Here is a 24,678-nt window from a genome sequence, read left to right as displayed (position 1 = left end):
CCAAACTTCATAAATTAGATAAAATATGTGGTGAGTGCCAGATAGGCAAACAAACAAAGAACTCACACAAAAAGGTGAATTCATATACCACATCAAGACCACTCGAACTTCTCCACATGGATCTGATAGGACCTACCAGAACGGAAAGTCGTGGTGGTAAAAAATATATCTTGGTAATAGTTGATGACTTTACCAGATTTACTTGGGTAGTCTTCTTAAGGGATAAATCTGAAACCCTTGAAGAAGTAAGAAAAGTTCTCAAAAGGATTCAAACTGAAAAATCTTCTCAAATCAGTAAAATTCGTAGTGATCATAGATCTGAATTTGAGAATAGCAATTTTGAGAAGTTCTGTACCGACCAAGGAATATTACATGAATTCTCTGCTCCCAAAACTCCACAATAAAATGGAATTGTAGAAAGAAAGAATAGGGTGCTTCAAGAAATGGCTAATGTCATGTTGAATAGCATGAAGCTCTCTAAAAATCTTTGGGCTGAAGCAGTCAACACAGCTTGCTATATTATTAACTGAGTATATACTAGCAAAGATAATAATAAAATGGCTTACGAAATATGTTTCAATAAAAAGCCTACTGTTAAATACTTTCGAGTTTTTGGCAGCAACTGCTATATTTTACGTGATCGTCAAAATTTGGAAAAATTCGATACGAAGAGTGTTGAAGGTATTTTTCTAGGATATTCTTTAAACAGTCGAGCTTATAGAGTTCTGAACAAAAGGACTGGTGTGATTCAAGAATCCATTAATGTTGTCATTGATGATCACTTATACACACCAATTTCTAATTCAGATAATGATGAAGTACTAATCATTGATAACCCGATACTTCATCGAATCAGACTGATTCTGAGTTGAGGACTGTTAAAGATCATCCAACCACACAAATTCTTGGAAACCCTCTCACCGGTGTTCGCACCCGTAGACAACTTGAGGATATATGTAATTATGTATGTTTTACATCCCAAATTGAACCATCTAACGTAAAAGAAGCTCTTGCTGATGAGAACTGGATTGTTGCGATGCAAGATGAACTCAACCAATTCGTAAGAAATGGTGTTTGGTATCTCGTACCAAGACCTAAAGATAAACACATCATTGGAACAAAATGGATTTTCAAAAATAAGTCTGACGAATGTGGAAATATAATTAGAAACAAGGCTAGACTGGTGGTATAAGGTTATACTCAAATTGAAGGGATTGATTTCGATGAAACCTTTGCACCAGTAGTACGTCTTGAATCTATCAGACTATTTATATCCATTGCATGTTTTAGAAAGATAAAGATCTATCAGATAGATATAAAAAGTGCTTTTCTAAATGGCGATTTACATGAAGAAGTCTATGTTGAACAGCCAATGGGTTTTGAAGATTCCAAAAATACTGATCATGTATATCGGCTTAAAAAGGCACTTTATGGATTAAAACAAGCACCTAGGGCATGGTATGAGAAACTAACAAAATTTCTTTTAAGTCATAATTTTCAAATGGGATCTGTTGATAAAACTCTGTTTGTTAATCATATCTTAATGGTGCAGATTTATGTTGATGATATCATTTATGGATCAACTTGTACTGACTTGACTACTGAGTTTGTAGATTTGATGAAATCACAATTCGAAATGAGCATGGTTGGGGAATTGACTTATTTCCTTGGATTGCGAGTAAAGCAACAACTTGAAGGAATATTCATTTCTCAATCTAAGTATGCCTTGAATCTAATCAAGAGATTTGGATTTGAGAATGGCAAGAATTTCGATACTCCTGTGAGTACTACCCTGAAACTATCAAAAGACTCTAATGGTAAAAATGTTGACTCAAAACTTTATCGGAGTATGATTAGTAGTTTGTTATATTTAACTACTAGTAGACCTGATATTTCTCTAAGTGTAGGTATTTGCGCAAGATATCAATCTGATCCAAAAGAATCTCACTTGATTGCTGTCAAGCGAATTATTAGATATGTCGCAAGTACTGTAAATCTTGGTCTCTGGTATCCTCATGAAACCAATGTCCAATTAGCTGGGTACTCGGATGCTGACTGGGCTGGTAATCTAGATGATAGAAAATCAACCAGTGGTGGTTGTTTTTTTATTGAAAATTGTCTAGTTTCCTGGTTTAGTAAGAAACAAAATTCTATATCACTTTCAATAGCTGAAGCTGAGTATATCGCAGCTGGTAATGCATGTACACAACTTGTTTGGATGCAACGAATGCTAAGTGATTATGGAATTAAATAGGATTCTATGTTATTACATTGTGATAATTCCAGTGCGATAAATATTTCAAAAAATCCTATTCAGCATTCTCGTACTAAGCACATTGACATTAGATTTTATTATATAAGGGAATTAGTAGAAGAAAAAGTTATATCTCTAGAATATATTCCTACTGAAGATCAACGAGCTGACATTTGCACAAAACCTCTCGATAAAAGCAGGTTCAAAAAGATGAAATTTGATCTTGGCATGTGCATTTTAAATTGATTATTTATGCCTACTTGTATTATAGTGTATATATTTGCTAGATTGAATTCCATTTTTTTGTTTAAATTGCAAGAAATTTGAATTTTTGGGGTTTATTCGACCAGTCGTGAGTATACACGACCAGTCGTCCTACGACCGGTCGTAGATACTCACGACCAGTCGTGGAACACGGGTTTCACTTCAAATTGGAGATTTTTCACTTTCTTCCTCATTTCTTCTTTCTTCTCCTTGGAGCCGAACTTCGACTTGTCGAACCCATCCTTCAAGTTCTTCAAGGTTAGTGTTCTAAATCCCATTTTTCTTGCAGATTTGTGTCAAGATTGTTTCCTTTTCTCTCTTGAAGCTTTCTATTTTGAAAATCTTTGAGATTTGGGGTTTGGATTTTGAAAAATCTGTTTTGTATAAACCCACTTCTCAATCCTTTGCAACTTCCTATTTTCTTAAAATCTTTGTTGCAAATGGCTTCTAGAGGTAGAAAAACTACTTCACGTGGTCCTTCTTCTTCCTCCAGATCGACCGCTATCTCTAAACATCATCTTCTTGTTCCCAATGATGATCCATCATATGTTAGGGACATTAGATCACGTAATGTTATTGTTGAACATCCTGTTGATGTTAATCATATTGCACCTTTTGACATCCTTACTATGCTTGAAGCTGTAGGTTGGATTAACTTATTGCATTGGGGTGGGCCTGCATACCGGTCCATTGCCCAATCCATGTTTACATGTATTAGTGCTTTCTTACAAGATAATTTAACTTTTCAAATTTCTACTATAGAAGGGCCTTTTGACGTTGATCGTCATTTAATTTCAGCCCTTATGGACATTCCTGTGAATGATGAGGGTATTCCAATTTATAACTTAACTGATAAACCCTCAATGTCTGAAAAATGCATGCTCACTAGAGACTTGTGCAACATGGATGTTCAATGGACTCAAAAAGGGAATGCGCTACCCGCAAGGTATTTGTTACCCAAATACAGAATTCTCCACAGAATCTTTGTGTCTAATCTGTATCCTCGTTCGGGTAATAAATCTGACTTGACTTCGTTTATGGTTCGTGTTATCTATGCTATTTCCAATGGTACTCAGATTTGTTTGTCATCCTTAATCTCCCATTTCATTCTTCAGTTTCGACTCCATCCTGGTCATAGTGACATTCCTTTTACCTATTTTATGACTATATTGGCTACACATATGTTAGTCGATATGCCTGTTGATGAGGCACCAATCCATCATCTAATCTTCAACAATACTAATATCAATAAGATGAAGTTGGATCTACTTCCTGAACAAGGTGGTGGTGGTGGTGGTGGTCCTAAAGAAGCTGGTGATGACATTAATATGGAGACATTTTTTAGGAACTGGATTCTGACTCAGCAAATGATTTAGATTTTGTACCATCTGATGTTGATGCACGTCTGAGTGCATTAGAGGGTAAAGTTGAGAATATAAATGTAAAGTTGGAAAACATGTCTGTTGCTCATGATTTGCAATTCAAGTACATGCGCAAATATCTTAGGCGCTTGAACAAAGGCATGCACCAACTTGATCCCTCTATTCCTGCTCCGTCATCAAGTTCTAGTTCTGACTAGTTTTAATGAGTTTTCTGGTTTGTAATAACTTTATAACTTAGCGCTTGGCTGATTTAAAGTTGGATTCTATTTATATTTTATGCTGGATATTTTTTTCTATGTGATGCTATCACTCTTTTGCTATACTCATGTTTTATGCTTACCTCCTCATATTTACTCTCATGAATTCCTTTCTTTAGTTCTCCTTTGTCATATTGTGACAAAAAGGGGGAGAATGGTATGTTTCTTAATGTGATTATGAGAGGAGTAGCATTGGTTATGAAACTGGTTGAATGTTGAATATTGAATATTGAATATTGATTTGCAGGTATTAACCAGTTGTTTTACTTTTGTTTATCTTGGTTATGTGTTTTGTCACTAATTTGACAAAGGGGGAGATTGTAAGTCCTATAGTTTATATCCCTGTCTGTTGTCAAATTTGTGGTGCCAAAATCACTGTTATGTTATATATAACTTGCATAAGTGAAGCTCTCTCAAGGATCAACATTCATAATCAGCTAAAGCTCACAACAAGCAAAGCTCACAAGTACAAGGATCAATCTTGAATGCAAGAACTGCTCACAAGACAAGACTCAAGCTGCAAGACTTCAAGAAGAGTACAAGGCAGTTTGTAAAGAACTCAAGACTCTTTCAAGATTGAGCTACATCAAGATTTCAACTACATCAAGACTTCAAGGCTCATACTTCAAGGTCACTTGTTCCTAATGTTTCAATGTCCATACTTCATGATTGAGGTTTGACTGACCATAGGTTGACCTTAGAAGTAGGTCATTTCGGATACATAAACCGAATGTTTATTTTACATGTGATTGGTCTGTTCTTCGACTAGTCTTAGGCCATCTTCGACTAGTCCTAGACTTGCTTCGACCAGTCTAAGAAATTCCTCAATCAGTCGTGAGTTTGTTACAAATTCCGGATGAAATCTGTTAGGCTTCGACTAGTCCAGGAATCTGTTCGACCAGTCGTAGGAACAGTGTCGACTGCATCTACGACCAGTCGAACATCTTCGACTCGAACTACAGCAATGGTTTATAGTTTCTTCGACCAGTCGAAAGAAACCTACGACCAGTCGTAGGTGACCTACGACCAGTCGTAGAACGGTCAGAGCATATCCCGCCGGATTTTTCAAATATCTGTTTTTGCTTCGACTAGTCGAAGGGCTCCCTAGACCAGTCAAAGACACGATCTGCTCACCTATAAATAGTGCACGAATCTCAGAAGAAATCATTGAATTACTTAATCTATTCAAGCCAATCTTCGTCGAACTTCTGAGAGATAATTCTGTGCTCCATCTAAGCTAAGTGTGCTTATTTAATATTCTCTTTCCTTAGCTTTATTTTAATTGATTTTGTTTCTGCTATTCCAATCTGATTTGATAAAGAGGAATTATTATTCCCTTTCTTTGGAATCAAAATCAATTAAGGCAAGCCCTATTCGGTTTAATTTAAAATCTATTAGAATTAGAACCATTGTAATTGAGTACTGGACATTGAACTTGGACATTCAATCATCTACTTTGATTTGGTTCTACCAGGCTGCTACAACGAAGGAGATATTTAGGTATTTTACATTTAATTGTAAATTCCTTTCTATTTTGGTTTCTTTCAAGATTTGCCAGAAAAATCTTGTTGTATTGGTTTTCTGAGGAGAGCCAGGAAAACTCAGAAGTGGGGTTTTTTTAATTGTATAAGCCCACATACAAAGACACAATTGTAAAGGTTTTGGGTGAACCTGGGAAAACCTATTTTTAGTGAACGCTAATATCCCCTGTGTGAGGATATTAGGAGTGGAGTAGCATTTTGTGTGGCTGTTGTATAACAGTTGGTGAACACACAGGCGAACCACTATAAACCCTTGTGTTGTGGTTGATTGATTTATTCTTCTAATCTTTAATTATTTCTTTTGTGGGATGTATGTATGATGGTGAATGTTGTAATCATTTAATTCAAGCATTGTGAGAATGTTGTAATAGCTTAGAATTTATTTTCTGCTATTCCTTTATCAGCTTGATTTTCAATTTCTTTTGAAAGTTGTTCCAGCAAGGTTGCCCTGCCATTTTTATGGTGTATGGCTGTCCCTAGAACAATACATTTTTAATTACAATTTATTCAGTTTGTATTTAATTCTGTATTCCTCTTCGATTTGAGATTTGATACAAAGTTCTTTCTAGAAATAAGGTTGTCCTACCATAAACTCTGGTTTTTGGTGTAAGGTTGTCCTTAGAACAACGTTTGTATCAACCTCTCAAGATCTGAATTTTGAGGTTATTTTAATTTACTGCTTTGTGATTTACTTTGGCTATCATTTTCTTTTTATTTCCGCTGTTATTAGTTTTATTTGGCATTGTCCTATTCACCCCCCCTCTAGGACATATAGCTTGGCCTTTTCATAGGCCCACCAGAAGTGCTTCGTTGGATCGTGAGAGGCCGGTTTTGGTTATATCCTAATATACCTTGGCCCTGGGGTTATTTTCATCAATATTAGGCCTATTTATAGTCCTTAAACCCTAGCTCTCTTTTCCATACGAATTTCCTAACCCTAACTTAGAAAGAGAAAGGAAAAGAGAGAGAAAGTGAGAGAGAAGTTGGTGAATCATCTTAGATTCTTTCCTGTTCTTCTTCATCTTTAAATCTTCACTTTTGAATCGTTATTCCGGCGATTCTGAGTTCATCTTTGGGTAAGTTAACCTAACCCTAATCTGTGTTAGAGCTTAGAATAGTCTTTGTGTTGTTGTAGCTCATTCCTATTCTTGCTTTAGGTTATTCTGTCGCCGTTGACGAAGACATATCGTCTGAAATCAGTTCGGTGTTCTTTTCTGGCTTAAGGTACGGACTTTAAGTGTATAGGTTATGGTTTTCAAGGCTTTCAATGCCAGTTAATGGTTTATTCTTGCTATGGATGAGATTTCACATGCCAAATGTTATGTTTATTTTGCGTTCCTGATATGCATGTGTTATATTGAGATTTGTGTGTTCTATGTGTATGTATAAAGTACCGTATCCGTATAAAATATGAACCTGTGTTTGCCATGATTATTTGTCATGTACTTATGCTAATTGTATGTGCGACAACTCCTTGGTAAGAGGAATTGTCCAAATGTGTGTATTTCAACATACGTCATGTATGTTGAACTATGTACTCTAAATGTTTGTAGAAATGTCTGAATGATCTAAAGTGTGATATATCAACCTAGTATGGGCGTTGAGAAGCGATTCTCAACTCTCCCACTAGAGTGTATGTTTTCCTTCATGTAAGTTACATTCCTTGTTGTTTAAATTCATGTATTACTTATGCTTACATTCATGTTAAGTTGATATTCTTCAAGTACTCATATGCTACATGGTTGAAGTTGTTGTTCCATTACTGTTCTACATTTAATACGAATCTCTGTTGTAGTGTAATGTGTGTGGGACTATGCATTAGTCCAGGAGATCGGTAATCAACCTTAAGATCGTGTCTGAGGTTGCTTTCGCCATGTAGGACGTATTAGACGAACCCGAGTCGTATTAGAGTTGTCGGCAGTGGTTCGGCCACGCGAAGTGTTTGCGCACTTTATGTCGTTCAACCCAACGTGCGCTCATGCTAGTCGAGTTCATCAAGTAACCTGATTGTCCGATGTATGTTTACCATGTATGGACGCTACTGTTTAAATCTAGGGTACCAAACTTACCGATGGAATCCTATTAACTATGGTACCTTGATCCACTAAGACTCATGAGCCGGACATGGTGGTATGGGACACTGTGGTTTAGCTGTTAGCCTACGCTGGGGTGACGAGCCTCCCCGTAGTGACCAGTGAGCAACCAAACTCGTGAGCCGATTATGGTGGTATGGGACACTATATTCGTGCTGTCGGCCTACATTGATTGGTGATGAGCCCTTTGTAGTGACCTCAAGCATACCTGGATACCACATTAAGGTGACGAGCCTTAGTGTAGTAACGAAGGTGTGATAGGCGTGCATTGATTGGTGACGAGCCCTTTGCAATGACCTACAACCATATGATCGTATGAGATGTCTAGGACTGACGACCCTAGAATGGATCACTGTTTGGATGGCGATATGAGGAAGGTACCTTAGCTTCCCAATCCTGCTGTATGAAAAGGACTAATAACAACTTGGTAATCATATTCATGCACCGCATTTGCATGTACTTTGTAGACGTGGTGCACTTTGAGGCAATATCATGCGTAACGTAAGATGAAGACGCTGAGGGTGTACGCATGAGGGCACGCATCATTCTGCATACATCCTTGCATTAACAAGAGTACTTAGGACATGTTTAATTGTTTTGCTTTACCATTACTGCTTGATTGAACTGATAACATGTTAACCTGTACTTTATTGTTCCACTGAGTTGATCACTCACTCCCACGTTCTGGGGCGGTGTTAAACACCCACCAGACTCTGTCTTAGCTGCTGATGTTGCAGATGTTGAGGCGACCTCTGAGGCAGAGCGGGAGATGGATGATAATGAGGCTGCTTTCTCTTTTATACAGTTTCAGATGGGTTCTAATGAGCCTCGTTCTGATGCGAGGGATGCTGGGATTTTCTTTTGGGAATTAAATGATGTAAATTGATACTTGTAATTTTGATAGTAACACTTGTCAGAATGACCTGGTATGTACATGTACTTCAGGGATTTGCACTTGTACACATATATTTCTATAAGTCTTTCGCTTACTTTCTTCACTTATCCCTGAATTATATTTGCTATTTGGCTTAATCTATTCCATGTTTTATGCACTAATACAGACAACATACATCCATCATTAAATACGTTGCATAAGTGATGTTTTGGAACTCGGGAGCTGAGTTATACTCGACCCCCGAATTTCAAGGCGTTACAAAAGGTTAGAGTGATGAATCTATGGGCCCAAAAATTATATCACCAAAAGCACGATAAAAGGAACATAGAACTGAAGGAGGTAATGAATGCTTTTTTACTAGTAGCTACAAAAAGGGATGGTCTAATGACTTGTTTCGAACCAGGGAATATTACCAAGCTTAACCAATAAGCTAGGAAGGTGACTAATTCACAAGAGTGACTATATTTGGTGGTGTTTGTAATATTCTCACAGATGGTTTTAAGATTCTGATGATTATAGCTTGCAAAGCTGTCAAGGTAAAATAATAGGGTTATTTAAGAAGAAAGATGAAGATTTGAAGAGAAAAGATTAAGAGAAGAGAAGTGTACCATAGTTTGTGAGACAAATGAGCCAACCATTCAAGAGGAGTGATACGTTCAGGATGGGGAAAGTTAACCAGCTCACTGAAAAGTTCCAGAGTAGTCTTCAAAATCCCAAATTTACTGTCTTCTGTGGAAGCATGAGACAATTCCTCATTCGAAGGAATATAAATATCGAGGATGTCACCCATGATGGGAAGACCTGCTATACAGCAAAGGTCCCATAAGGTAATGCTCATCTCACCCAAAGGAAGATGGAATGAGTTGGTTATAGGGGACCAAAAGTTAAGAAAGCCTCTGAAGATAGCCGTGTTTCCATAAAAATGCTCTGATGTAGCCACGATGGCATCAAAGAGATTAATTCATTCTAAAATGACCGTATATTTTCGAGCAGCAGCGCAGGTTCAGGCACTATAGAAATATCAAGGAGATAGAAGACCCTCAACTATGAAGTCATTCGTCCTCCAGGGGACATGATTGATAAAGAAATGTTGACGAGTAGTCTTAAAGAAATGAGTTGGAAAGGGCTGATAAGAATCATGGCAAGGGCATAGAAATCGCATTTTGTATATTATGCTAGTTTTCTGATGCAAATCCTTTCCTTCTATATGGCCTTTTAGGATTCGAGGTTCTCTTATGATCCAATTATCTATAAAGACAAGGTGGCTTTGGTGGGTGGAAGGTTCACTATGAGGGATTGACTAATGCCGTTGAAGATTCATGGGATAAGAGATGATTTTATCCGAGTATGGGTGGTGGAATTCTAGTAGTTTTTCATTAATCTCCACATGAGTCTAAATGTGATAAGGGAATTGTTCATATGCAGAAGAAATCGAAGAATTCCTTTTTCTCAAAGATGAAGCCTTTGAATGACTCATGGTGACAAAGAAGAGAAAAGTTAAATAAATTTTAGCAGGGTTTCAAGATAAAAATTTATCACACCAAGGGTGAGCGAGTTGCGCATGCAAGTAGCGCAGATAGCCTACGCGCAAGATGGGTTTGATTAGAAGATTGAATTTGAAGTGAGGAACAGTTGAGTGGACCAGTATTTATAGACCAGGACTAATGCCAGAGAGTTGCATGAAGCCGCGCAACTCAGGTTCTCCATGAAAAGTTTGATCCTTTAAATTGATTTAGAAAAATCAAATTTTAGATCAAGGGGGCATCTGTTGGGGTACCAAAATTGATTAGAGAGAGAGAGACAGAGTTGGAGAAAGGCATGAAAAGGAGAGGAAAAGTAGTACAACTTGTGCAGGACCCAAGTTGCACTGGGGCGCACAAGTCTCATCAGAGGAGGATTTGGTGATACGAAGTGGGGCTCATAGCACATGAGTCGAGGGCTCACACATGTGGATGCCTATAAATACCCCCCTCACCCCCTCATTTAGAGGAGGAGATATTCAGGAAGTTAGTCTCTTTGACAAGTATTAAAGACAGATAGAAGGAAGAAGGGCCATGCTACTCATAGCAAGTTGCGTGGGCCTGTGCAACTCGTCAGCCACGTAACTCCTATACAAGTTGCACGAGTAATTTTTGAAGAGCAGTCATTATGCTAAAATTTTTGACAAACGATTAGGCTATTTTAGATATTTCAAGGGATCCTAACATGGGAAACCCGCACAACTCGTCTCCCCTGGAGATTTGATGAAAACGCGCCGGAATGCTGCCAAAATTTACATTTTGATTATATTTGACTTGCGTATTTTTCTCTTTATTAAGAGATTCTATTGTGGAATCAAAGGATCAAGAGGATATTAATGAACTCCGAACAAATGAAATTGGTGAATATTCTCTTTGTTCAATCTTCATTGATGTTAAATAAGAAATTCTCCCAAATCAAATGCTTTTCGTTTCTAGTCGAAACACTAACCTTGGTGAAAGAGGTTATCCCTCTTATCCAGGAACACCTGAGATGATTCGAACTCCTAGACAACTTCCTTCTGAGACAAGGTGATCACAGCCTTGGTCTCCTTCTTTAACTTCTCCAGCTTTGCCTCGGTCTCGACGAGCCGAGCATGGCACTCATCATGCCAGCCCTTGGCTTCTTCCAGCTGCATAACTGCCTCAGCCTTCTCAGCGAAAGACACTTCAAGAGCCATCTTCGCAGTCCTTAGCTCGGCTTCAACAGTTGAAGCCCGAGCCTCCAACTGGGCTGACTTTTGCTCGGACTTCTCCGCCTCCTCCGCCCGATCACACATCCAAGCAAACTCAGTGAACACCCTCAATACACACGGAGCGAACTAGAGAAAAGAAGAAAGAGGAGTGAAGATGAGCAACTAGAAATAAAATTTAAATCAACTCCGGGTGATGTACTTACTCCAAGAAGGCTTGTCGACGTGTGTGCGAGAGCCGTTTTCATGGAAGATTCAAACAAGCTGACATACTCCTCGACCATATGTTGGTATGCCTAGGGGAGGATCTCCTCCACAGTCCGGCGAAGGCTCCCTCACCTCACTTTGGCTTTCCCCCTCCATAAGGGTTGGGTTTTAGTAGAAAGCTTAGAAGGCCCTTAAACCTCAGCAGCTGCAATGTTCTCTAGAACAACTATTCCAGTCACTCCAGAGTAGGTCTTCACCTCCATGCCCTCTCCCTCGACCTCTAGGATGATTGGGCAAGAGGAGCTGACCTTCCCCTTGGCCTTAGAAGAGGTCTTCTGCCTCTTCTTCTTTGGAGCCGTTGATTCATCTTGAGGGGGTGCATGAACCTTGGAGGGAGGACGAAGCAAGGGCCGAGCTTCAGGAATCTCTGTGTCAAGAGACAAGAAAAATACGTTAAAAAAGTTCTTGAGAAAATTCTAAGTTGTGGAGCTCGGCTAAAGATCTTACCCAAGTTCTTACTAGTGTGTACTGAGTCCAAGCCCGATTTAAGGCTGGTTTAGTACTCTCCAAGACCTCTTATCCCCATCAATCGCCCACAAATTCTTGATCCGAGTTAGCGACCCACTGCCGAGCAACGGAGGATGCTGAGCAACTGTTCCAGTCACTCCAGAGTAGGTCTTCACCTCCATGCCCTCTCCCTCGACCTCTAGGACAATCGGGCAAGAGGGGCTGACCTTCCCCTTAGCCTTAGAAGAGGTCTTCTGCCTCTTCTTCTTTGGAGCCGTTGATTCATCTTGAGGGGGCGCATGAACCTTAGAGGGAGGACAGAGTAAGGGCTGAGCTTCAGGCATCTCTGTGAAAAGAGACAAGAACAATACGTTAAAAAAGTTCTTGAGAAAATTCTAAGTTGTGGAGCTCGATCGGTTAAAGATCTTACCCAAGTTCTTACCAATGAGTGCCGAGTCCAAGCCCAATTTAAGGAGTAGCTCGAGCTGGTTTAGTACTCTCCAAGACCTCGTATCCCCATCAATCGTCCACAAATTCTTGATCTAAGTCAGCGACCCACTGCTAAGCAACGGAAGATGGTTGAGAGTAGCTGCAACAAAAAATACATGTTACAAGGTTAAATGGCTGTGGAAACCGACCAACTAAAGGACAACTACTATAGCAAAAATACTGACCTGGGTCGGAGAAAGCTCGGGGTATAAGGGGCTGAGTTAATTCTGGCTCAGTCGTCTCCTAGCACCCAGAGGACCAGAACCATTTTTCCTTCCAATTTTTATTGGAGGTCGGAGGGTTGATTATGAGGGCCCCACTAGTGTTCCGCCAAGCAGAGAAGTAGTACTAGCCTTGTTAGATGTTCAACTTTAATTGGTATGGGTGGAGGGACTCGTCAAAGAAAGCTCAGGCTAGTCTAGCTCGGCCCATAGGGCCATACAACCGATCAAGGCCCTCCACCTGTTTAGAATCATTTGTCTCGAGGCAAAGCCTAGGCAAGCTAACAGATGCCTGACTACCAACTACCAGAAAATAGGGCAACGCCAATGGTTAAAAACCGTCGACAATGATGTTCCTCGACGGATTTTAGCCGTTGCAAAGTCTGTCGACAAAGAGTGCATCGCCAATGGTATAGGTGATGGCTAAAACCATCGGCATTTTTTACGGCTAAAACCGTCGACGTTTCCGACGGTAAAGGTTACGGCCAAAACCGTTGGCGATTTTCGTCAGCATTTCTGACTGTAAGGGCGATGGCCAAAACCATCAGAGTTTTCGACGGTTTTTAGCCATCGGCGATTGTAATAAATTCAAAAAAAAAAATTGAAATATATATCATCCATTGAATTTGGATGATATATTTCTTGCTTTTCTATTGTGTAGACTTACCTTCTCAAATATATTGGTTCGTTCAGGACTTTGGAGAAATGGGTTTATCTAGAAATGGATGTGCATTGATCAACGCACATCCATTTCTAGATAAACCCATTTCTCCAAAGTCCTGAACGAACCAACTTATTTGAGAAGGCAAGCCTGCACAATAGAAAAACACATGTATGACATCTCAAAAACTTTTAAAGGCAACAAGAAGCAAAAACCAGCATGGCATACCAAAAACAACTTGCATCTCTTTCAACTTGTCAGAAGAACATGAAAGCAAACATAACTCTCTTTCGTGCATTAGAATCCATTTTCTTCTTTGGTTTTCTCTTCTTTGAACCATCTTCTTCTCCATCCTTGGATTTCTTCTTAGAAGAAGATGCCTTAGGAGCAGCTGCTTTCATTTACAAGAGCTTGAAAGTACTTGGGCCATATCCACAATTCATTTCTCCTCCCAAGGAGCAAGCACCATATAACAGGCAAGAAAGAGCTGACGCTTTTGTAACTGTGAACACATTCAATTAAATTATTATTATTATTTTTTTAAAAAAAGTCTATGTATATTAAAGATCTAGAGGAAAAGAACAACTTTCCTGTCCAGATAACATCTTAAATACATGCATATTCAAGATCATGGCTCAAAATAATCATTGGTGTATGGTAAATTTTGACCAATCTATGGATACCCAAGATTAAGAGATCTTTAATGGCAATCTGAACCCTAAAACAACATTAATGCCTAAAGTCATAACCATTCTTAGAAAATCAAAGATTAAGAGCATGGTCTCTACAATATAGAGACTAAGTAGATAAGGAGAATTACACCCACACCATTAGTCTTTGGAGAGTCATTAACTTTATGTTTTAAAAGGACATTGGAAGCAATTTCAAACTTTTTTTTGAAAGATGGAAGCGATTTCAAACATATAAAAGGTTATTTAGGTAACTTGGATGTCTAGATGCCTCTCCGTGCATTGCATGTGCAGTACCTACTAGTAAAAGAAATAAAACCTAAAATCCAGCACACAACCATAAAACCACCTGCATTCAACTTCAAAACAGTCTCAATTACCCGAAAGCAACAATTTTGCTCAAATTTTTGTTTAAAACCACAATGCCTATAAAAATAGCATACATCAACAACTTGATCTTAGAAACAACACAAAACATCTTAAGTTGTATGCTTTGAACTTCAAAAACAATCCCATTAACTAAATATGCAAGAGTCCACTCTAATTTGCATTTGAAAAATGTAATTCATAAGAAAATCAAAGATGGGGAACTTAATATTGGCAATATGATCTTAGAAACTGCAGAAAATTCCCCAGATCCTTAAGGAAAGAACCAAGAATTATGTGACAGATAAATAAATTAGCAAACAACCAACACTTCGATGCCTTTATAAATCAGAGGCCATACCCGAGCTAGTTGGACCCATCAACAATACATTGCTTTTCTCTAGCTCCACCGAATCATCATCCTCAGTTTCTGCCTTGGGACTTCCCAAATCTCCCTCAGTCCTGTAACAAGAACCAACATATCCTATCAACATATTCTGGATTACATCGCTAAGAAAATGTTTTAACTACTTGCAAATGCATGCCAACTCGAGGGACAGAACCGTGCAATGTGGATATGAAACACAACAAATGTGTTATGAAGAGTGGAGGTGGAGAACAGAGTAGATGGGTGGGTTCACAAGAACTAACCCTTTCTGTACAGATGCGTGATAGATCCTTTTGTGGTGGTTATAGACAGCCACGGAAAGGACTTGAAATGTGTGATAGAGGCAATTACATAGGAAGAATTAGGAACAAAATCATAAAATCTGCTAACCTTTTTCTCTTCTTTTGTGTGTGTGTGGGGGGGGGAACGAAGAAGCATAGATGTCTATTATTATTCTAATCAGCTATCCAACAACCAAAACACATATGCACCCGATCAGGAGTATAATGTCTAACTCTTGTTTCCACTCAATCTTCAAAGGCATGCAATACTCCAAAGAGAAGGTTTTTTTTTTTTAAAGAAAAAAAAAAAAGAAAAAGAGAAAAACAGTAGACAAAATCCTACCAATCTCCTAAATCTCCACAGATGTTGAATGCGGAAGACCAAAAGGAAAAAAAGAAGAAAAAAACTATAAAAATACAAAGACAAACATGTTGCGCCCAGAAAAAAGTAGTATAAAAATGTGGCACATATTCTTCAAGGGTCCATTCACAATAAATACAAGGTATTTCCCATGCTTTCTCTTAACTCTCAATGAATATGCAATATCCAACAGAAAGAAGAAATGCATAAAAATGCACACAAGTCCCAATCTTTCTTTCTTGTAAATATATACGAAAAGATAAAAGAATAATACCCAACCAAAAGATAAAACATAGAAGTGTCCATAAAAATATGTCCTTATTCTCCTAAATCTCTACCGCATGCTACATCCAAAATCAATCATTCAAACAAACAAACAAAATACAAGCTGCAAGTAAATATCAGTACTCTCCTGACTCTCTGTCAACATGCATTATCCAAACAAAAGCAATAAAAAGAAGTATACAAACGCAAATAAGTATTTGTTCAGCTTTTTCCCAAATCCCTGAACCATGTTTTGCACAAAAAAGAAGAAAATTGTCCAGACATGAATGTGGAGTTTCTTGGATGGTTGTTCATTGTTTTCTATGGTGTGTCCCACCTGATTAGTTGGATCCACCTAACTTTTGGGGTATATCATTTTCATGGTGAGACAACTTGCTGAACAGGACAGATGTCATACAAATGCATCATGGGCCCCACGCCCCACCTGATAGTTGGATCCAACTAACTGTATGTGAGTCTTTCTCATATATGCCATCCTATTTTTCCTTTGAATTTGACTAGCTAGCTATTTTACTCTTGACCATACATTTAATAGCTATTAATGGATGGTTAGGATTGCTCCATCAATGTGATTGTAGATATATGATCCATCCACAATTGGTCCCACAATTTGGACAACCTGATAACTGCACTTCAGTGCTACATGTGAGAAGGATGAGTCACCACCATTTTCTAAAATGAAGAAAACTAGCCAAGGAGTCTAACACCACAGGATACATTGGTGGGGGAGAGTACAGTAGAAACAACATGAAGAAACAGAGAAGGGTAAATCACCAGGCCTTGTTTGGATGCACTATTGCAATTGAATTAAAATACTTAGATTCATTAAAAAATAATCACAAAAAGCCTATGAGAACTTTCAACACAACCCTTTATTTTCCACTAATGCATCACATATGTAGGATAATAAGGTGGGCCATACCATGATGATCACCTAGTGGGAAAATAAGGCTGACCCACTCATCAGGCAGGACATCTAAATCAATAGACAATTGATGGTATGACTCAGTGTATAGGTGTGGCTCCCCCAATAACATATATGAGTTGATTTCATGACAATTCACCTTCCTGGTGATTCCCACCTTTTTCAAGGATTGGATTCATGAAATCGGTTTACCATTAGAAATTGCTCAAAAGATCACATTTGATGAGAAGGTCACAGCATACAACATGGATCATTTACAGAAACTAGTGGATGACAAATTATGTGTAACATACAGAGATGGTTCAGCCACTTATGCAATTAGGGAAGGTTCAAAAGGACATACATATTTGAAAGTTGGTCAAATCATAAATAGGCGTGTTATGGATGGAGAAATTGTTTTCATGAATAGGCCACCTAGTACTCAAAAACATTCATTGCAAGCATTTTCTGTCTATGTGCATGACGACCATACTATTAAGATCAACGCATGCATGGCATACCAAAAACTTTGAGAAGGTAAGTCTACACAATAGAAAAGCACATGCATGGCATAACAAAAACTTTTAAAGGCAACAAGAAGTAAAAACCAACATGCAAATATGCGAAACGAGTATCAAAATTAGCAACAAAAAGAACCAATATTGTGCAAATACATCTGTACAGTTATTTTTTAATAAGCTATGCTACAATACAAATATACATTTCTTTAGTATAACATGTGCGTTTAAAAAATTATGATAAAAGTATCAATACTTGCATTTGGATATAGCAACAACTTTGTGTTTCTGAGGGACTTCCAAGCAAACTTGCAATTAGCAATTGGGAAGGCATCGAAAACAGAACTTGCATGAAGCTGGCTTCCTTTTTCTTTCTTTTTCCACCCAAATCAGAGGAGAGTATGTACTGGGAGACACTAAACATACCTCACATGTGTTTGGATGATAGTGAATCATGTGTGAGAACAGGAAATTCCAAATGCACCCTAAAATATTCTACATAAGCTCAAGCTTATTGTGCATGTAATATGACTATATGAGTGAAAAACATATGACCTTTGGTATCCCATTATGTAAGCATGAAAAATAAATGTGACAAACCATCCATTTGTGAACAGGCTGCAATCAGTAACACTTATCATCAGTGAATGTTTTTACCCATTATTTCATGTTACCTGCTTCCCCTGTCATATTTTTCATTAATAAATACAGAAGCATACTCTATGTTAGTTTTTCACAGTATAAATATTGGTAATGGTTCATCAATCCTCATATGTGACAGTTATGTACAGCTATTAGAGCATCCAAATGGTCCATTCCGTTGTGGATGGAGCATCTCTATAATCACACCGATCAAGCAATCCCAACCATCCAAATAGTCCATTCCGTTGTCGATGGGGATCCACTATGTTTTTTAGCATCCTAGATTGTACTATATGTTGACTAAAGAGAAGAAACTTGTTAGTACATAACTGAAATGTGGTTGAACCATGCACATACAATTGAGTGCTTGTTATATGTTACATATTTATGTACGATATATGAGTAATATTTACACAGCTTAATGGATGGTAAGTTATTGATAGCCTTGTCTCAACAATTCAAGGTTGACTTTTAAAAGGTAGATTGATAAAATGATTCAAGACCTCACCCAATCATCAAAATAGGGTCATAATGGACTCCACATTCCATAGAACAGATGTCTGTCTATCCCACCTACCACCACTATTTCCTATATTGTCCGATATAAGATTTTAAAAGAAATTTTAGCAAACCCCGAGAAAGAAAATGTAGCAGAATCTCATCCCTAAGATTACTTGTATACTGGGATATATAGCATTGTTTCTAGACATCAATAAAGATCTAGGCAAAATGACCGGAAAAAGGGCTGTTTTAGTATATATGCCAAAGAAATCAGCAATTTGGTCCGGATAGACAAAAAAATAAAAAAATAAAAAAATAAAAAATAAAAAAAATAAAAAATAAAAAATCAGCAAATTCACCATTTTGGAGCTGAAAAGCTTGGCTGTAATTTTACCCGATAGGCTTTTTTTAATTTTTATTTTTTTAGCAACTTAAATGGTATTTTTTTTAAAGAAACCATATCATTGATAGAAAAGCTGTACAACTTACAAGAGGCCTTCGAACGGCCCCTGGAACAAAAAGGGAACTGGGGCACCTATCGTAAGGGCAGCCAGGACGGCTGCCAAGTAAAAGAATAACAGAAAAGGAAACCAAAAAAGAAAAAAAAAAACCTCTACAGCTTCACAATGGAGGATCTCATGGAACCTAAACTGACTTTGTCTAGGAAGACAAGCTCGTGTGCACATGTCGTTGTGAAGTAACTAGCAAGTACATAAATGCTAATAAATTGGAATAGGTTATCGTTGTTGAAGTAGCTAACAAATACATAAATTGGAAAAACTGTTCATTCAATTGTATGCCATTGCCTTGCTTCCAAATGCTAATAAATTTACTTGTTAAATAAGATCCAGATGACATTCAGGGCAATAAATTTGAATCATATTTAAAAAAGAATGCATTGGCTCCTTCGAATATTAGAGTCTACAAACTAAAATAATTTTCAGGAATCAATTGAATGACAGCATTATGACTTACCAACACTGTGCCAACACTTGTCAATATGTCTACGCCTAACACAAGCATCGTGCACATGAAGTTTTTTCAATATAAATTTAAGATTTAAACAAATATCAAAATAGTTTTCCAAGAAATACCAGAAAACCAACTCCAACAACACAAGGTAAAATATCTGCATATGAAGTAGCTGCTGCTGCTGCTGCACCATTGCAGCGGCCAGAAATTCCTACGGATTGCAGCTGTTCAGCGGCCTTTGCAGCTTCCCTGTCATTTGCTTCTAAAAACACAATAAGAAGAAAAAATAAATTAGAAAAAAAAAAGATTCATGGAAGATAGTTGTGTATATGTCATCCAGGCCATTCAAACCCTTCATCTGGTCTGGATGAAGGAAAAAATCGGGCTGTTTTGAAACTCGGATGGGCATTGGTGCACATCAAGGGTGAGCATTTCCACCCTATTTGTTCCCTATGTTGTGGCCCAACTTAGTTCTGGACTGGGCTGATATTCCGGACTTGAGGATAATAAAGGTAGGATGTACTAGTAGCAAAAGAAAAGGGAAAAAATAAAATAAAAGAGATAAGAAGCAAGTAGTTCTAAACAAAATTATAGTCCAGAAAGCAATTGAAGTAGTAAACATAGTTGTAATGCTAACAGTAATGATCTTTTTGAACCTAAAGTTATGTAGAGTTGATAGGTGAATCATATTTTGTTATCAGTTGAAAGAGAAACCTGAATCTAAACATACAGAAAAAATGCATAACAAAAGCTGAGAAGTATTGAACACACGAGTAGATTGGGGGATGTTACAGTATGTATGATTTATTTGGTAGGCAACGCAAACAACAGAGTTTCAAAATGCCAATGCCATATGTGAAATCCTCACACCCACAATCTTGTACATCCAGGTTTAATTTATTTAAGAATAAAAACACAACTTCTTGATGTTTTTTGAGAGATACAAGTTCTTGATTTGTAACACACCACCCAAGAATTCTTGTTGAATATTCAAGTTGTAACTAACAATCAAAAGGATAATACTTGCATCCAGACATGATTCTATGAGAAAGCATCAGTTTATTTAAATGCAGGTTCCTCGGTAATTTAGAGCTTTGTTTCTAACCAGTGATCCACTAGAGGAGCAATGCCGCCTAATTTTAGAGCCAGGCAATCCAACGATTGTGGCCCAGCGAATGGAGAACTTGGACCTCACACATGTATGCCATATCGGCACATGCACTTGACGACAATTCTCATCTTTAACAAACGGTTCTAGAACCTAACATCAAATTCTGATGATAGTTTCTGAAGTCGAACAACAGGAAGACATTCAAGTGTAAAAGTCAATAACTAGAAAAATTAAATCGTAGCAAGAACTGATAAATAGAAACATAATGAGAAATTGTATCCATCAGATGCAAATTTTAATCTAATTAGATTGACATCAAGCATCCAATTGTTTGACAGGAGGATGAAACTGATGTCACAAGTCTTGTTTCACTTAAATTGACAATCGAGATCCAAAATAGTAGACATTAGCAACCTTGTTTAAGACGATCAATTTCAGAATAAAGATCCTTGATCAATGTTGATTTCATCTTCTGATTAACCTGCAAATATTTATATATAAAAAAAACTTCAAAATAATGTTTGACTTCAAAGATAGTGGACAAATGGCATTAACCAGTCCCCATTACTGACCTCTGGCTTATTCTTGATATTTTTTGCACGGTGTGCATAATCTAGAGTGCCGAGTGTCTCTTCCAAGCAGTGTATGGAAGGTGATATGGTTGCAATGCATGTCTTTATTTTTCCTCCCAGGGAATCCCTCAGTAACCTTGTCAATTTGCTATCCCTGTTGTACCAAGGAAATCATCATTTTCTCACACCGACATTATGAAGACAACAATTGAAAATCAATCAACTGCCACTGATTCACACCTATATGGAATATGACCAGAATGCTCAACAAGTACATTAATAACACGACCAAGTGTAAGCAAGCTTTTATTGATCTCTCCTGCTTCCCTTGCTCTACCCTGCAACCAAATCCAGAGAGCATATCCATAACAATTTGCTAGATAAGAATTTAATATAAATAAATGGCAAATATTAGTTTAATCCAGAGATCATTAAGCTTCTAAAAAAGAACAAATATCTATGTTTTCTAATGACAAATACTATGATGTTTATAAAACCAGAATTAATAAATAAAATATAAATAAAAAATATATATATAAAGCAAAGAGACATCGGTAAGAAATTACAATTGAAGGTCCTTGAGCTTCGAAAGTAGAAACTTTGTTGCTCCCTCAATGTTCTTCTTAAATTGTTCCTGATGCTCTCCCTCCAACTTAGGAGTCAACAGCTTGATATACTTCTTCATGTAGGTAACAAACTTCTTCTTATCAAAAGAAGCTTGCTCCGACAAAGAGACAAATTTTCACAACAGTAAACTATCGATAAGCTTCATCACATTCAAGCAAAAACAAATTACTCATGGGAAAGGGCTCTTCATGTAGGGCCCTGACTCAGCTGAGTTGTGAATCTACTCTGGACTGAACAAGTCAGTACACGCTGCCAAGTCTTAAAATCATGCTCCATAGTCCATACTTATTTTGTGAGAAGGTTCTCAACTCAACTGACTCACTGAGTCAAGAAATTGCTATCTTCCTAATTTTTTCTCAACTTTGTTACAATGATGCACCGATATTGTGACAGGATGAACAAAGAAGACTTGAAGACATCTCTCTCTCTCTCTCTCTGTTGTGCGCAGCTTCTTCTTGCAATGGCGGTTTGCCCGGGCGAAAAAGGGATTGCTGACAGAAGCCATGAGTTCCCTCTTAATTGTTGTTCGAGCATTCCGCTATTGAAGCCCGAGGCAGATGCCGCCACCCATTCTTATTCACCTGCAGCAAGGAACTCCATCTCCAATGAGTACATCTTGAGACATAATTGTAGTCTTCTTCCCTAGAGTAGCAATAGTAACTGCCACAAATTCAATAGGATTAACAAAGTACTTAAATAGTAGACTAACATAGAAAAAGAAAAGTAAATTACTCACAAAACATCTACTGAAGCCAATTACTTTTTAGTAACTTCTCTGTCTTTTATAATCAAACAGAAGCATTTCAAGCCATTGATTCAAGAAAGTAAACAGTGCATTTGGGTGAATGCTCAAACTGAATCACTGGTCAAGTCAAGTGGAAATAGCGAAATTGTAATTCCTTAGCATGCATATTGAAGGAGTGAGCTCCAATATCACTACTGCCACATTAGCTAAAGAAGAATTTCCTTAGCATGCATATTGGGGGATTGAACTCCATTAGCAAAAAAACGGATTCTAATAACCTTTAAGAAATAAAAATTATTATCTATTGAAAATTTCTATCCATTTGAACTTTCTTTTTTTTAGGACTTCAAAAACCCTAATCATATCCTCATGATTAAAGTGAATAAATGCAAGCTAAGACATGAGTAGCTTGACCTAATATGCAAACAATAAAAATAACCAACAGCCTACAGGAAAATAATAATAAGGAACACAAGAAACTACCAAAAAACTTAACCTTCCTCCTTACAGCCAGTCAAACCAAAAAGCATATGAAGGATGGAGTAAAAATATAAACTATTTATCCATTAAACTGACCTGCATCCTTAACTACAAGTAAAAAGCTTAAACAGAAAACTGACCAAAGAGGGACTTGAAAGAAACAAGTGATGCTCCAATTAACGATCTTAACAATTAACAGAAGATCTCAAAAATGGGAAAAATAAGCACATCCACCAAAATACAGCCAAATCACATTGGTAGTTTCACATAAACACAACTCTTTAAAAATTTTGAATACAAGAAACAACTGCTTATTATACACAGGAGAAAACTTGCCATAGAATTACGAAAGAGATGTTCAAATGCAGAACATAGAAGATTGACTTCCTAGCCCTGACCATAAGCAAGATCTTAGAACAGACCATATCCTTACAAAACCAAATATTCAAAAACAAGGCAGTGCTAACCGAGTAGGACGTAGAGGATCCTGCAATTAGAAGTGGCAGGCCATTGTTTTAAATTGACAGTTTTATATCAAAAAGGCCATTTTAGCATAGAGTTGTTGCTTACCATTAGTGGTGGCAGGCTAAAATAGAATATCATCCATAGACTTCGAGCTAGAAAAGGCCGATGCTTCCTAAAAGCAAACAAAAAAACAAAAACTTGTATAAATAACGTTAGTAGCGTTGATGACTGTATTACAAAAAGAATTTTTTTAAATATATAACAGTGTTATTGGTGTAAAGATTATAGTCAGCTGCTTGATTCATCAGTAGATGGAAGGAGATTATAAGCAAGGTTGACAGCAGATGATGTGTCATCTGTTTTTGTAATTGTCCAGTTGCAGCATCATGCTGCCTTGCTCTTTTATTAAAGTTTTTCCTAAAAGCCATGTCAATGTTCCTTGCATTAGTACGACAAATCAGGCATGTTCAAACAACAAGAGCAATCCAACACCGACAGCCTGTACCAACAAACAACAGGCATTATGATAAACTGAAGATTGTTCAATGATTCGGCTTATGTTGGATAACCTGTACATGCATGATGCAGATGACCTAGAAAACCCATTCATTCAGCAGAATATGTAATAGCAGAGAGTATCTTTGATGTAAGCTACGATTGTATTTTTAATACAAAAAAAGGTGTTGTTTTTGTCGATTTTAACATCAAATTCAAGTCTACACACCTTCAATCGCATGAAACACAAGTTGCAGTTCTTCTCCAGAAGCTTGAAATATTTTATCAACCCAATCAGACTGATTTGACTAACTGATGTTTGTAGTAGAAAAGCATTTGGTTGTTGAGGTCTCACTCACAGCTAGTTGTACAATAAGTTACCATCCAACTAGTGCACAAATGTCAGTCTGGTTGAAAGTATATGTGGACCACCTGATGAGTGGATTGGTCTTTGTGTGTGTGGACCACCTCGACAACCAACAACACCACCTCCTATGTCAGTGAAGTAAGGCTCATTGTTGAATTACGATTGCCGTACGAGTAGGCATCCTTTGGAATTACCAGCTATGTTAACAATTTTATGAAAGGAAAAAAAAAAAGAAAAAGAAAAGAGTGATGCCAACAATAAAAAATTGAAATTACATACTGCTTTGCTGTGTGCTGCCTTGGTATGATGTCGAGCACTTTTAAAGCTTCTTGAGAGCTCTCTGAATCATGACCTCGTAGAGCATTCACTATGACTTTCATTGGGATTTAGCTGGTAAAACAAATCTCAACCTTAAATGTCTTTCAATT

The 24,678-nt window shown here is 37.5% G+C and overlaps 1 protein-coding gene and 1 long non-coding RNA gene across 2 annotated transcripts; both read right to left on the bottom strand.

Annotated features, from left to right (window-relative positions):
• Nucleotides 1-13,747: 13,747 nt before the first annotated feature.
• Nucleotides 13,748-15,297, bottom strand: LOC131234994 (uncharacterized). Its single transcript, XR_009165875.1, has 3 exons — nt 15,188-15,297; nt 14,898-14,998; nt 13,748-13,983 (listed from the first exon to the last, which is right to left on the bottom strand). It is a non-coding gene; the product is annotated as an uncharacterized LOC131234994 (long non-coding RNA).
• Nucleotides 15,298-19,552: 4,255 nt separating this feature from the next.
• On the bottom strand, nt 19,553-21,895 carry LOC131234993 (kinesin-like protein KIN-5D). The gene is made up of 4 exons (XM_058232042.1): nt 21,638-21,895; nt 21,312-21,404; nt 21,072-21,225; nt 19,553-19,650 (listed from the first exon to the last, which is right to left on the bottom strand). The coding sequence occupies exons 1-4, from the start codon at nt 21,754-21,756 to the stop codon at nt 19,600-19,602; spliced, it is 417 nt and encodes a 138-aa protein (XP_058088025.1). The 5' UTR covers nt 21,757-21,895; the 3' UTR covers nt 19,553-19,599.
• Between the last annotated feature and the right edge of the window lie 2,783 nt (nt 21,896-24,678).

Source organism: Magnolia sinica, chromosome 19, assembly GCF_029962835.1.
Source record: "Magnolia sinica isolate HGM2019 chromosome 19, MsV1, whole genome shotgun sequence".
NCBI lineage: Eukaryota > Viridiplantae > Streptophyta > Magnoliopsida > Magnoliales > Magnoliaceae > Magnolia > Magnolia sinica.
The sequence above is the reverse complement of the archived record's forward strand: the minus strand, read 5'-3'. Positions and strand labels throughout refer to the sequence as shown.

Bases quoted from the DNA above. Each gene is read 5' to 3' on its own strand.
- LOC131234993 (XM_058232042.1), bottom strand. From the start codon at position 21,756: ATGAAGAAGTATATCAAGCTGTTGACTCCTAAGTTGGAGGGAGAGCAT. The intron at 21,405-21,637 runs GTAATTTCTTAC...GTTGCAGGGTAG, and splicing joins AAGCTCAAGGACCTTCAATT to AGCAAGGGAAGCAGGAGAGA. The intron at 19,651-21,071 runs GTCAGTAATGGG...TTGTGTTTTTAG, and splicing joins ATATCAAGAATAAGCCAGAG to AAGCAAATGACAGGGAAGCT.